Source organism: Saccopteryx leptura, chromosome 4 (assembly GCF_036850995.1).
Source record: "Saccopteryx leptura isolate mSacLep1 chromosome 4, mSacLep1_pri_phased_curated, whole genome shotgun sequence".
Classification (NCBI taxonomy): Eukaryota; Metazoa; Chordata; class Mammalia; order Chiroptera; family Emballonuridae; genus Saccopteryx; species Saccopteryx leptura.
The window spans coordinates 110,540,548-110,555,511 of NC_089506.1; the positions used below are offsets into that span (position 1 = coordinate 110,540,548).

The 14,964-nt window shown below is 39.8% G+C and overlaps 1 protein-coding gene across 2 annotated transcripts in view; it reads right to left on the bottom strand.

The window, feature by feature from the left end:
- Nucleotides 1–471: 471 nt before the first annotated feature.
- Nucleotides 472–14,964, bottom strand: part of HTR2A (5-hydroxytryptamine receptor 2A) — a 61,404-nt gene continuing 46,911 nt past the window's right edge. For both annotated transcript variants that reach the window (XM_066380996.1, XM_066380995.1), the window contains one exon: nucleotides 472–3,519. In XM_066380996.1, coding sequence (XP_066237093.1) covers nucleotides 2,720–3,519 — 800 coding nt within the window. In that variant the 3' untranslated portion in view covers nucleotides 472–2,719. The remainder of the gene's footprint in view (nucleotides 3,520–14,964) is intronic.

Genomic DNA, 14,964 nt, shown 5'->3' on the forward strand with positions numbered 1-14,964 from the left:
TATCACAGAATAATTGAACAAACACTTTTAAATATGTTTCATTGATGCACAAATGGGGGAAGTGCTCTTTACTAAAAGTAATACAGTAACGTTAGTTCCATTTGGTTTTGTAGCACTTTAAAAAATGATCATGAGATGGCGCTGTGGCCAAAAAATTAAATATGCTTTAAACACAGTTTTCCTTAATTATGGCATTTAATTTCTTTCTATAAATATAGAAGAATCTGTTGTTCAATTTAGAGTAAGTTAGGTCACTCTATTTTAATAGTATTGACTAAAACTGAGTTCTTTAATTACGGATCTTTATATCGAATCAATGACTATATTTCACTGGGGGTGAAGGGTGTATTTTAAAAGCCGTAGTAGTCAGAAATTCTCCAGACTAAACAAAGGGTCTGAAGGTACCATTTTATTTAAGATCAACTATACATAAGGACCATTGTTTTCACACCCTCATGAAATTGTTTGTCTTTCCATAAAATAGGTCAATTTCCAGTTTATTTAAGAACTGATACTTGTTACATTTTAATCTGCTTTGACAGCAATGGAAGGTCATAGAAACATTAGAACATGAATTCCCATTTAAACAGACGTGGTACAGAACATGCATATGTATATATACTGAATGTTTTCATTTTCCTCCATATAAATATATAAATATTAAATAACAGGTCTGTACATTTATACAGATACATGTTACACTTGAATAGATACTTATGGAGAGGAAAACATACACATTTGTAATAGATGTGCAGTCAGAGACATCTGTCAGGCAGTATTTATGTTCATTCTGATCAAGATTGAGTATATGGGTGGATTCTGTAATCTTTAATATATAACGAGATGTGCAGAGTTATAAACTAAGGCAAAATACATAAAAGCAGAGAATTTTTCACACTTATATTTTTATCAGTTAGTATGGTATAATCATTAAAGTAGTTCAGATCAAATGCAGCCTTGATACTAGTGGCTTACTATGAATTCTAGCTTTGAAATAAACACCTTTCAATGTATCCATAAGGACATAATTAGTATAGCTCTAATGTATTTCCAAATGACACAATGGCACCTCCCATGTTATTTAGATTTCAAATAGTTTTTTTAAATGGCTTAGAGCAAAAAACAAAACAAAACAAACAACCAAAACAAACTATTTCTCATTCAATAGAAAATATTATGTTACTGTCTTTTTTTGAAAAAAAAAACAAACAAAAAAACGAGGGAGTACAGTGTTAGTAGCAAAATGAGTTAGTTTTTAAAAAAGTGGAACAAAGATTTTCTTCAGAACTTTGACAGTCAGGTTGGGTACAAGTTAAAGTGCATATTTCTAAACTGACTGCAAATTTTGACTTCAAGTGATATTTACTCCCTCCCAAGTTTGGTTGATATTCGTTGGCAACCAATCAAGAAACTTACCGAGAAAACTATCCTCAGAGTAAAATCAAACCATTTTCTGAACCAGGTAAGAAAGAGATGAATTGATTCTCAAAATAAGTCTTGTTAATATTTTTGACAAGGACTGTTACAATTAGGTCATTTTCTTTGCCATTTCAAAGGCAAAGGTCTTATTTTAATGATTTTTATATCCTTTGTATCTAGGACATTTCTTCATGGATATTATACACTCAGTAGATGATTGGGGAACCAAAGCTGAACAGCAGATAATATAGATTAATTGCTCTGAAAGCATCAATTTACCTGATTGATGGAGCCAATTGGAAAGTCATCTGCGTTTTATGAAGATGTCCTAAGACTCTATTGCTGTCAGTCACCAAACACCTGAGTTTATTTTTCAGTCCTGACATAGTTAGATCAATACTGTTCACTGCTCAAAGAGCACATGCACGGTGCAGTCCTAAAGAGCAAGTTTCCAAGTGCCTCTATGGTGCTGTTAGGAGAAGCAATGTCTAGAAATGCATTTGGTAATGCTAAATTATCCCTTTGATAGGATAGCTAGTAGAACAAATACTAAACAAGATCACATTTTAAATCCAGAACAAAGCACAGGTAGAAGAGAAAGCAGCAATAGTTATGAAATAACATTTAACACTTTTTCACTTCTGAGAAGAATTAACCTGAAATACAGCAAATGCTAGCCACTTTGTGACCATTGCAAAAATGGCATCTGTGAAAAAGCAAGAATGGAAAAGTTGTCAAGTATTTCATTAAATTATTTTAATAATACCGACTTCATAACACTGTTCTTGGTTCCTTATTTTTGTTGTGCCAACTGCATATCATGGTAAGTTTTAAAGAGAATTTTTCTTTAAGAGGCTATTATAGTCAACCAACTTTTCATTATTTGTAGCTATTTTTATTTACAGCTGTGGGTAACCAACTCACCCCATCAATTAGCAACACAGTAGCAAGATTTCTACTTGAAAATAGAAGGTAATTTAAATTTATGTGGCCTCATAATTACACAACAAAAGCTAATTGTTTTAAAGACATATCATTAGCAACATTAAAAAATAAGTATCATAAAGCTCACAGCTGAAATGCTGTCAGGACCTGTTTGAAGTGCACATTTTATGGCATTTACCCTGCTTTGAACTGATGGAATAAAATGAGGCATTGTTTAAAAACTTAGTATTGTTGGTTCCACTAGACCTGCTTAATTTTTTTCCAGTCTCTCTGTTATCATTTCTTTTCTTTTCTTTTCCAGATTGGTGAAAACTTGTTCTTTACGTCCTCCATGGTCACCATGGCAACCAGTCTATCACACACAGCTGACCTTTTCATTCACTGTGCTGATGTTGTCTGTAGGAGCATCCTCTGAAATTTGTTTTCCTAGAGGAACCATAGTGCAGTCGTTATCTGTCAGCTTGGCATCTTTCTTCGAATCCTTTTTGTGTCCCTTTTGGAGTTGACTAGATTTGTAGGCCAAGGTGGGGATCGTGTTCACTAAAATTAACTGCAACGGTTTTTTATTTTCCTTGTACTGACACTGAATGTAACGGGAAAAGGCAGACCTGTAGGTCTTGTTGAACAGTGTGTACACTAGTGGGTTCACAGCTGAGGAGAGGTAACCGATCCAAACAAACACGTTGAGCAGGGCTCCGATGACGTCCTCATTGCAAGACTCTTTGCAGATGACGGCCATTATGTTAGTGATAAAGAAGGGGCACCACATAACTACAAACAGAAAGAAGACGATGCCCAACACCTTGCAAGCTTTCTGCTCATTGCTGATGGACTGCATCGTCCTCCTGCCGTAGGACCCTGGCTCCCTGTGGATGGACCTCTGGAAGAGCTTTTCTGAGGACAGGGAGCTCTGAGGAAGAAAGCTGAAAGAAGCTAATTTGGCCCGTGTACCAAGATCATTCACACACAGAGTAGCTTCTTTCTGGAGTGATTTGATAGTTAGAAAGTAGGTGATCACCATAATGGTTAAGGGGATGAAAAATGACACGAAGGAGCCGATCAGGACAAAGTTATCATCAGCGAGTAAGCAACTCCCTTCTTTAAAGACCTTGGAATCATCCTGCAACCCAAAGACTGGTATTGGCATGGATATACCTAAAATTGGACAGAAAGAGAAACACGATTATTGAGGAATTGAGTACATGAAGGCAAGAGCACCACTACATAATGGCGGCTGTGTAAATAATTTTATATCAACATTGTTTAAAAACTTAACATATACTTTCAGTGACAATTTAAAATTCCGTTGGATTGACATATATTACTTGCTTACTTATTGTATTAAATTCTCTTGGTATTACTGCCCTTGGACTTAAAATTCTCTTGGAATTAGCTAATATTGCCTGACTTGTGGTGGTGCAGTGGCTAAAGCATTGACCTGGAATGCTGAGGTCGCAGGTTTGAAACCCTGGGCTTGCCTGGTCAAGGCATATGTGGGAGTTGATGCTTCCTGCTTCTCCTCACCTTCTCTCTTTCTCTCTCTCTAAAATAAATAAATAAAATCTTTGAAAAAAGGAATTAGTTAATATCAACATTGTTTAAAAGCTTAACATATACTTTCAAAAAATTTTAAGTTTCTCTTAAACTTACAGATATTAGTTATTATAGAGTTATGGTATATACTATAGTATGTAGTTATAACAGTTAATTCTAATATATAGTTATATATTAATATATTAACTATATATAATATATAGTTCCTTGTATGTTATATTGACCTATATAATCCTTTACTTATAAAGAAGTATGAAAAATCTAGCTTTAATTTTTCATGCTATATTTTTCTTTTCTTTTTTTTTTTTTGTATTTTTCTGAAGCTGGAAACAGGGAGAGACAGTCAGACAGACTCCCGCATGCGCCCGACCGGGATCCACCCGGCACGCCCACCAGGGGGCGATGCTCTGCCCACCAGGGGGCGATGCTCTGCCCCTCCAGGGCGTCGCTCTGCTGCGACCAGAGCCACTCTAGCGCCTGGGGCAGAGGCCAAGGAGCCATCCCCAGCGCCCGGGCCATCTTTGCTCCAATGGAGCCTTGGCTGCGGGAGGGGAAGAGAGAGACAGAGAGGAAGGGGGGGGTGGAGAAGCAAATGGGCGCTTCTCCTATGTGCCCTGGCCGGGAATCGAACCCGGGTCCCCCGCACGCCAGGCCAACGCTCTACCACTGAGCCAACAGGCCAGGGCCATGCTATATTTTTCTGATGATAATATTATACTTATAATTAAAGAAAGATAAAAAACAAAAATGAAAATGACCTATAATGCCACTGCTCAGAGATAATCACCATTAACGATATAATGCTGTTTATATATATATCTTTTATGCCATAAGTTTATTTATAAACACATCTAACATGTTAAATTCAACAGTTTGAATCATTTTTCAAAGAGATTGCATCTCTTAAAACTCTTCTCAGTAAATCCCTTTCACGGATTAACTAAAACATCCTTAATTCTTAAACAGTTGGTGTCTTCCTGTAAAGAAAGGTTTGGCAAATCCCAATCCAAAGCACAAAGCCATCATAACGAGCAACTGCTCCTTCTTTTCCAATGAAAATGTTCGAGTCTTCCCTGGGCCCTCCTCAGAGTGGCTCCTACAGCCACAGAAGTTGTGAGCCCCCCAGTGCGCCCCCCAATGCTTTGTCCCAACACAGCGCAGACGAAAGGCGCAGAGACCGACAGCAGAGGGGGTGGCGGCACCACCCGAGTCCTCCTTTTCTCCCCATGCTGCCGTATTTCAGATAAACACACACACACACCATTCACATGCTTTATAAAACAGAAACATGTTTTCTTTTTAGAAAATTTGACAAATGCAAAAAGGTAATAGTGAGTAAAGAAAAATAAGATGTACTTTTGCCCACGGATACACATTTTGTGTAGTTTCATCTTCTATTTATGTGCATATGTAAATATATATATGTACACATAGTATCTTATGTACAGTTTTAGATCTTTCTATTCCATTTGACATTAGATCATGAAAATTACACATTTTAAAAGTATTTTTGAAAAATATGATTTTCTAATGTGAATTTAAAGTAAATTTAGCCAATTTTTATTCTTCTTAAAAGCTTTTTTTTTATGGCCCTGGCCAGTTGACTCAGTAGTAGATCATCACCTGGATGTGTGGAAGTCCCAGGTTCGAGTTCTGGTCAGGGCACACTGGAGAAGTGCCCATCTGCTTCTCCACCCCCTCCCTCTTGCTTCTTTATCTATTATCTATCTATCTATCTATCTATCTATCTATCTATCTATCTATCATTATCTATCTATCTATCTATCTATCTACCTATCATCTATCATCTATCTATCTCTCCTCCTCCCCTCCTGCAGCCATGGTTCGATTAAAGTGAGATGGCCCTGGGTGTTGGGGATGGCTCCAGAGCCTCTGAATCAGGCTCTGGTTGCAACAGAGCAAGGGCCCCAGATGGGTGGAGCACTGCCCCCTAGTGGGCTTGCCAGGTGGGTCCGGGTAGGGGTGCATGGGGGAGTCTGTCTCTACCTTCCTTCATTTCACTAAAAAATTAATTAATTAAAAAATAAAATTTTTTATAATAAAAAATTTATTATAAAAATTCTAATATATAGCAAAATAAAAGGCTTATAAAAATTCTAAAAATGGCAGAACAAAACAAAACATATCACAATAAACCCATTACTCAGTTTAAACAGTGACAACTCAAGGACAATTCTGTTTCACCCACACCCCTACCTACTGCAGCCCCTCCCATGATATTATTATTTTAAATTTTTTAATTTATTGATTGGCAAGAGAGAGAAGCATGATTTTTTGGTTGTTCCACTTGGCCATGCATTTATTGGTTGACTCACGTATGTGCCTTGACTGGAGATGGAACGCACGACATTGGCATGTCAGCAGGATGCTCTAGCCAACTGAACTACTTAGCCAGCGCCACTTGTGGTATTTAGAAAATCCCAGAATCCCAGACATCATATAACTCAATCTCTAAATGATCATAACTCTTAAATATAAAGCCTAGTATTGTCTCAATACCATTCCCACTCCTAAATAAAAACTTAATATTTCTTTATATAATTAAATATGAAGTCAGTCTTCCAATTTCCAATTGTGTCATAAAGGTCATTCTGTATCTTTAGTAGTAGAGCATTCATAAGGCTGTATTACAAAGTAATAAGAAGCCACAGACTTTTCTTTCATTGATAAATACAAGAGTTAGGTATAGGAAGAGACAATACAAAGGAGCATGAGCTCAGTGCTCTCTCACTCAAATTTGGGGAATCTGTAAAGCTCCCTCAGTCAGAGGGTGTAGGCAGAGGAGAGAGCAGAGTAAATAAAGGCAACATTTTTCCTGTAATCATGGTAATTTCTCCCCCATGATGTAGGACCTCATCAAAGGGAGATTCAACTGGCCGCCACCACCATCGTGCAGTTTTGGGCGAGTGGGAGAGTCTCCCTCTACTGGCCCAGGAAAGACCAAGGCAATCATGTGACTGCCACACAGGAGGAGTCAGGTGGTGGGGAAGAAGAAACATAAATCACAAACTCTGTATAACTCGGTTTAAGGTTGTTTCTTTTGTGAAAGGGTAGATAGACACCATAGGGGCACCCTGGGCGAAAGTTAGAACAAAATTCCCTTTCAATACCTGCCCAGGTGTTCAGTTCCTTTGGAATGGTGTGACAGGGAGTGTCATTTCTTCTGACCACCCTTTAGAGTCTAGCAAATGGTCACAATCCAGCCAAGAGCACAAGTTGATTCCAGCCTTGGGGGCTGCTACTTGCTTGAATGTTGCTATCCATCTGGAAAAAGTTCCTTTGAGGGTCTATAATCTAACTTGTGCACACTCAGAACAGCGTTCAACTCCATTCAACCACAGAACCGACTGTCTTAACCTCACATCACCTCACACTGTCTATCCTTGCCAGGAGAGGACATTCTCTTAAGTTAAAGTAATATTTAACACAAATCTTTTTCAGTAACGTTTGCCAGTATCTTTACAGACTTAATTGACAATATTTGTCACTTGTCTACACAAAGCCATCCCAGTATTCTTGGAAGGGGAGATAAATGACATCAGAACTGTTCTAAGGACACATAGTTTAGTTTGGTTAATATCTCTTCATTTCCTTCATTCTTTTCTATCCCTGGCCTGTTTTGGGGAACATTCTTTGGGCCAAGAAGAGATGGGAGAACTATGCTCCAAGAAGGACATCTTTTGAAACTCTTGATACACATTAGCTTAGCCTTCAACAAACTCTAATTGCATTTTAAAGATTTTATTATTCAATTACAGTTTACATTCGATATCATTTTGCATTAGTTTCAGATGTGCAGCACAGTGATTAGACAGTTATATATTTCATAGAGTGTTTCCTCCGATAACATTTCCTCATGATTATTTTATAACTACCAATTTGTATTTTTAATCCTATCACCTTTTTCATCCAGCCTCAACCTTCCTTTCCTCTGACAACCATCAGTCTGTTCTCTGTATCTATGAGTCTATTTTGTTTGTTCATTTATTTTGTTCTTTAGGTTCCACATATAAGTGAAATCATATGGCATTTGTCTTTCTCTGACTGACTTCTTCCACTAGAACCCTCTAGGTCCATTTGTGCTGTTGCAAATGTAAAATGTATTGCTGAGTAATACTCCACCGTGTATCGCAGCTTTCTTATCCACTCATTTGTTGATAGGCTCTTCAATTGCTTCTATATCTTGGCTGTTGGAAATAACACTGTAATGAACATGGGGGTGGCCTTCAAAAAACTCTTGACTGTGAAAGTTAACATATGGTTTCTAAGAAGAATGTTTTGTTTTCCAAGTGTTTGAACATATAACTGTTAAAGGTGATCTACAAGGTTTTTGTTTCACAGTGTAGTTGTTCATTGATTAGAACAAATGCTTTGGTGTGGGACAGACCTGAATTTGAGTCTTGGCCCTGGTTCTTTGCTCCTGCCTCAGTTTCCTTAACCCTGGAGGTCTTAGTGCCTCATCTATCATATGAGGATGGCACCCATATGTTGCCACAGATGTTGTAAGGCTAAAATGAATCAAATATACTGAGACCTATGGCAGTGCTTAGTCCAGAGTGGATGCTCTCCCAATGAAAGTAGCTTTCTCTGCAGAATTTTTCAGGTTGAATACATTGACTTTATTTTTTCTTAATTTTGTTCTATTTCACTTTGTATATGCTAGACTTAAATATATAATAGCTCTTCTTAAACCAAAAGAAGCTAAAAAGCATTTTGTCTATTGGTTACATAGTTAATAATGATGTAATTATTAGCTCTGCCAGGGTGACAAAGGGACTCAATTAATTTTAATTTTGTGTAGTTTGGACTGTTGATTGCTTTTCTAATGTGATAAGTTACAGCTATTACTATTAGTCATGACATACATAAACAAAATACCAACTGTCCAAAAGGTGTTTTATTTTGTTGTTGAACTCTTGTGTGTGAACTTTCCTGAGAAATGCAAGGGGAATTATCACCTTGAAAGCTTTTTGCCACATTTGCTTGAGACCTGGTGACTTATATAAATGGCATTTCTGACTTCACCAAAATATGGGATTACCTGAAACACTAAATTCTTCAATCATTTGGAATTCAGATGAGTGTTCCTGTTTAGGGAGAATGAAAACACACACACACACACACACACACACACACACACACACACCCTTCCAGAATGGCCCGCCTTCTGTGTAGCAGGGTGGGAAAAGGCTGATGGAGCTCTCTCACAGAAGAGATTAAAGAAGAGATTTCCCCCTCTTAACTGCCTGGGATATGAGACTACTTTAAAATGGATGTGACAAGAGGGCACAAGCAGGCTGTTTAGAAGGGGGACCTTGATTTGGAGGGGGAGAATCAACTGATTAGGTCTTTAAATGACCCATTTCTACTTACATATGACAAACATATCCTAAATAGTCACATATGCAATTCTTTCTCAGTTCTTCCTTATAGTAGGGGCCAGCATGGGTTTGTGAAAAGAATAACTAGACAGTTAAAGCAGTACTTAATAGAAGGGAAAGAATTTTACATTAAAGATGAGAAAGAACACTTAGGTAGGCTTTGTGGGGACAATAAGAGAGATGACAACGCTGGCATATATCCCAGGTTGTGGTTATAGCCATTTCCAACGCATTAATTTTCTGGCTACTTTGTTTGATAATAGCTGCTTTTGGAGACCTCATGTCTCCTCTCCCTTGAAATTTCTGCATATAAAGTGTTTTCCTTTATGAACAAACAGAAAGTAGCTTGAATTATGTGACACTGCATTCTGTTTAATGTATTTTTTCCTAAGAAGTAGAACACAGTGATCAAATTCAATATCTGTATTGGACACTCCATGCATATTTTAATTTCTTTTTATACAACTCAGACAATGAAATGAATGGGAAATGGTGATGCCCAGAAGCACACAGGCTTTTGGTTAGTGTCTTTCTTTCAGGATAGCCCTACTTACTCTTCGCATATAATGTCTGCATCTCAGGTTAACATCTTACTGCTGTCTGGGTAAAAGGCCTTAACTCTGAAGCAGTGGCTGTGAACAACAAACTTCAATTTTATTTATTTATTTATTTATTTATTTATTTATTTATTTATTTATTTATTTATTTTATTCAGTGAGAGGAAGGGAGGCAGAGAAAGACTCCTGCATGCTCCCTGACTGGATCCACCTGGCAAGCCCACTAGGGGGCAGTGTTCTGCTCATCTTGGGCATTGCTCTGTTGCTCAGCAACCAAGTTCTTCTTAGCATTTGAGGCAGAGGCCATGGAGCCATCCTCAGCACCCTAGTCCAACTTGCTCCAATTGAGCCATGGCTGTAGGAGGGAGGGGGGGAGGAGAGGGAAAGAGATGCGAGAGAAGGAAGAGTGGAGAAGCAGATAGGTGTTTCTCTTGTGTGCCCTGACTGGGAATTGAACCCGAGACATCCACATGTAGGGCTGAAGCTCTACCACTGAGCCAACCAGTCAGGGTGACAAACTTTATTTTCAATCCTAGATTTTCACACTTGAATATCTTGGGACTGAAGGTACTGGTAAGAGAGTGTTTCCTTGGTAGCACTCTGTCTGGTAGGGAACATGCCAGTGGGAGTCCCCAGGGACTCAGGTCTTTAAGAAGGTGGAGGGGAAAGAAACAGATACTTCAGAGCTCTTGTGAAAAAGAGCAAGCTGTGGTTCATAGGTTTTATTTCATTTGGAACTACTAGCTTTCCCTCGCATTTTAACTCATGCTGAGTTTTATTTTCCAAGCTAGAAGAATTGAATTCTTAGCAGTTTGACAGAAATCCCCACAAGTCAGTGCTGCAGGGGAAGCATCGGACTGCAGGGAGAGAGGGACTGAATCACAGGGCATGTGGGACTGGGCCATCCTTCTGATGTAGGTGGTGATACTACTCGGGCGTGGCTTGGTTCCTTAGAGCCACGGTGTGCTGACTAGGCAGGTGCACGTAGAAGTGAGCACCACCTAAGCAAGCCAGTCACCAGAAAATTCTAGGTTTCTTCTTAGATGAGTTCCAAATATCTCTAATCATAAATTACACATTTCAAAGTACTTTCACTTATATTCATTTACTTTCAATAGATTAAAAAAATATAAAAAAATATTAACCACACTGCCCCATGGGCAGATAAAAATCTCACTTTATAGAAAAACTGAGGCCTAGCGAGCTTTAATGATTTATTTAGGATCACATAGCAATTTAGGGGCAAAATCAAGTCTCAGCATTAGGCTTCTGAATTCTTGTGACTGATTTTTGTAACGTGTGAATTTGTTCTTTTTATGGTAGTTGTAAAAGTCTCACTATATCAGATGTTTTAGCACTAGTTTTAGGAAGACTGTGATAATTCTAAAATTGGCAAAGTTTGTATATAGGAACATCATTTTAGAAAAAGAGCTTTCCTCAGATTATCAGAGAAGTTTCTGTTCTCAATGTAGTTAATACCACTGTAGTGAATATCAGGGCCCTATGGATAGAACATACACATTCTCTAATGATTCTCTCTACCTTCATACTTTCGTTTTTTATTTTTTAATCTCCAAGTCTAAATTTCCTCCATTGAGACATTATTATTTGAGAACAGACATATATTTAAAAACGAAAATTCTTATGGTCAACAACTCATTTCTATATAGTGGTTACTCTCAACTTTGACTGTGTATTAAAATTACCTGGGAAGCTTTTAATTTTTTTTTTTTTTTTTTTTCAGAAGCTGGAAACAGGGAGAGACAGTCAGACAGACTCCCGCATGCGCCCGACCGGGATCCACCCGGCACGCCAACCATGGGGCGATGCTCTGCCCATCCTGGGCGTCGCCATGTTGCGACCAGAGCCACTCTAGCGCCTGAGGCAGAGGCCACAGAGCCATCCCCAGCGCCCAGGCCATTTTTGCTCCAATGGAGCCTTGGCTGCGGGAGGGGAAGAGAGAGACAGAGAGGAAGGCGCAGCGGAGGGGTGGAGAAGCAAATGGGTGCTTCTCCTGTGTGCCCTGGCCGGGAATCGAACCCGGGTCCTCCGCACGCTAGGCCGACGCTCTACCGCTGAGCCAACCGGCCAGGGCTACCTGGGAAGCTTTTAAAAGTTACATTGCCTGAGCTCCGTTCTCAGAGATTCTGATATTAGTACTTTAAAGATACTAATTCTCAGACCCCACATGGACATTATTAACAAAACAAAAGTAAACTTGTGTATGCATATTACCAGTGTTGAGGATCTGGGATGTATAGGGTTAAAAATATAGTATAAATGAGTTTCTTTTGAAATAAAAGTAAATCCAAGTAAAATTTTACAGCTCTGTCTCTTGCCTTAATAATTAAATATTAAAAAAAAAATTAAACCTATTAAATTTCCCACAGGCTCGGGCTAACTTCCCACAGGGAAGCAGAGAATTGACGGAAAGGGAAAGAAATCTGCCCTCTTTGCCTCTCCCCATGTGCACGTGAGTTATCTGGAAAAAAAAAAAGACTAAATCACCAAAAATGTTTTAAACCTTGATTTCCATCCCAGGCAATGTACGGCACTTGGAAGAAACGCTCAGTCCCCTGAAGTGTAAGCGGTTGCTCATTGCCGCCATGGTGGCTGCACCGTCCCTGTCACTGCCTCCGAGAAAGGCCGTCTCTTGCTCTTCCGACCTTAATTTCTTTCCCTTGCTGTTTCATAGCTCAGAAGTTGTATGTTTGATATAATAAAACTGCACTGAAAGGAAAAGGGGCTGAATTCTGACTTGTTGAACGTGGGTTGTCAGCCGTCACTGTGACATCTGAAAGGCTATCCCTGTCCCTCGTCCCAGGGCAAATGCATCTACCATTTTCCTATCCTGACAGTATCTTACAAAACCCAAATAGAATCTAAATGAGACAACAGAATTAAAAAAGTTATCAGAGCCTTGTTTCACGTTGGAGTCACAAGCAACGGAATACCTTTTCAAATACTTTAATTTGACTTGTCTCCACTGTCCCTTTCTTTTTTTAATTGGAATTACACTATCCACAAACAATGCAAACATGTTCTTTTCTAGGGTTAGCAACATACTCATGACCAAAGTCTTATTTACCAAAAAAATTCATCTTTGTTCCACACTATTGAACCTCATATTTTGATTTTCAACTTCCCCATTGCGTTGAGAGAGAAAGGAAGGAGGAGAAGCATCAATCTCATTGTTTCACTTACTTGTGCACAAATTGGTTGCTTCTTGTGTGTACCGTGACCAAGGATCAAACCTGCGATCATGTGCAGGAAAGACACCCTATCCACTAAGCGACCTGGCCAGTGTCTATTGAACCTCATCTTTAAAGCAGCATACCCTTTCATCCATTTGTTTCAAAGGGGACAGATTTTGGAGTCATTCTTTCTGAAAGCTTACAGAATGAGTCTTAGATGTGACATTTCATTTCAGGCACTCTGGTCTGTAAAGTCTGTGGAAAAAGTTACAGTGTTTGGATAATTAGCTTGCAGCAGGTGCCCACTTACTCCAGGCCTACAGGCAGTCAGTTCTCCTTCCTCCAGCCTCTCTCAGACAGACAGCTTCCTCGAGTACCACTTTGATTATATGATGCCATGAAGCACATTAGCGTTCCTAACGCTCGAGCCAGTACCAACTACTGAGCACCCCCTATAAAATCTTTGCGGTTTGGTCTTAAGGTGATTATTCAACTTTCTCTGTTTCTGGATATCATGTGGTGTTCGCTTTCTTTATGCTATACCTTGAACTATTCAGAAGGCAGACATAAAGTCTGATTTTTCAGCTGATTACCTGCTGTGAGCTACCTGACCTTACATGTGTCTTGTCCCAGCAGCTTGCTTGGTACACAGCAACATTTTGCTGTCGGAGCAAGAGGGCCCACTTTGCACACCCCTGATAGCATAGAGGGTTCATTCTTAATCCTAGCTTCACTTGCAGCCATGCAGAGATGCACAGCAGGGGAGCCTCCTGAGGGAATGGGCTTCAGAAGGAAGGCTGTCATAGGAGAGAAGATGCAGAGAATATCTCAGATTGCAGATCAGAGAGAGACGTGCTGTCTGTCGTGTGCTGGGTTGTTCCTAAGTCCCCGAGCAGCGTTGGGGAAGGTGTGTTGTAAGAAGTAAATGGGAAGTACAGACTCATGTCTACATTTGGCCCTAGACCACTTCTGATGTCATCTTCTTCCCTGAAATGCTCTAACAATCAGTGGTGGCTCCAGAATTTCTCTGTGGCAGAAGCCTAAGGCCTGACCAGGTGGTGGCGCAGTGGATAGAGTCTTGGACTGGGATGCAGAGGACCCAGGTTCGAGACCCTGAGGTCACCAGCTTGAGCGCGGGCTCATCTAGTTTGAGCAAAGCTCACCAGCTTGGACCCAAGGTCACTGGCTTGAGCAAGGGGTTACTCGGTCTGCTGTAACCCCCCAGGAAAGGCACATATGAGAAATCAATCAATGAACAATGAAGGAACAGCAACAAAGAATTGATGTTTCTCATCTCTCTCCCTTCCTGTCTGTCTGTCTGTCCCTATCTGTCCCTCTCTCTGAATCTCTCTGTCTTTCTCTCTGTCTGTCTGTCTGTCTGTCTCTCTCTCTCTCTCTCTCTCTCTCACACACACACACACACACACACACACACACACACACACACACACACAAAGAAGCCTAAGGACGGCAGCTCTTGGGTGTGGGGAGCGAGGCAACCTATCTTGTGGCTACATTTACAGAGGAATCGCACTGCTTTACTTTGTATGATCATTCAGGGGTGATTTGTGGGCTGCAGATGGAGATTATGTTCCCAAACCATACCTTACATTCCTTTTAAAACATAGGTCATGACATCTTTCTTTCAGGCATTCCCTGTATGAAGCCTTCTCCAAATTATTTCTTTTTAATAAGAACTCCTTTCCCACCTGACTGTGCTGATGCAGTGGATAAAACATGGACCCCAAATGCTGGGGTTGCTGATTCAAAGCCCTGAGATCCTGGCTTTGAGTGTGGGCTCGTCAGCATGGGTCACTGACTTGAGTGGAGGAATCAGCCACATGATCTCAAAGCTTGAGCCCAAAGGTCGCTGGCTTGAAGAAGGGGACACTG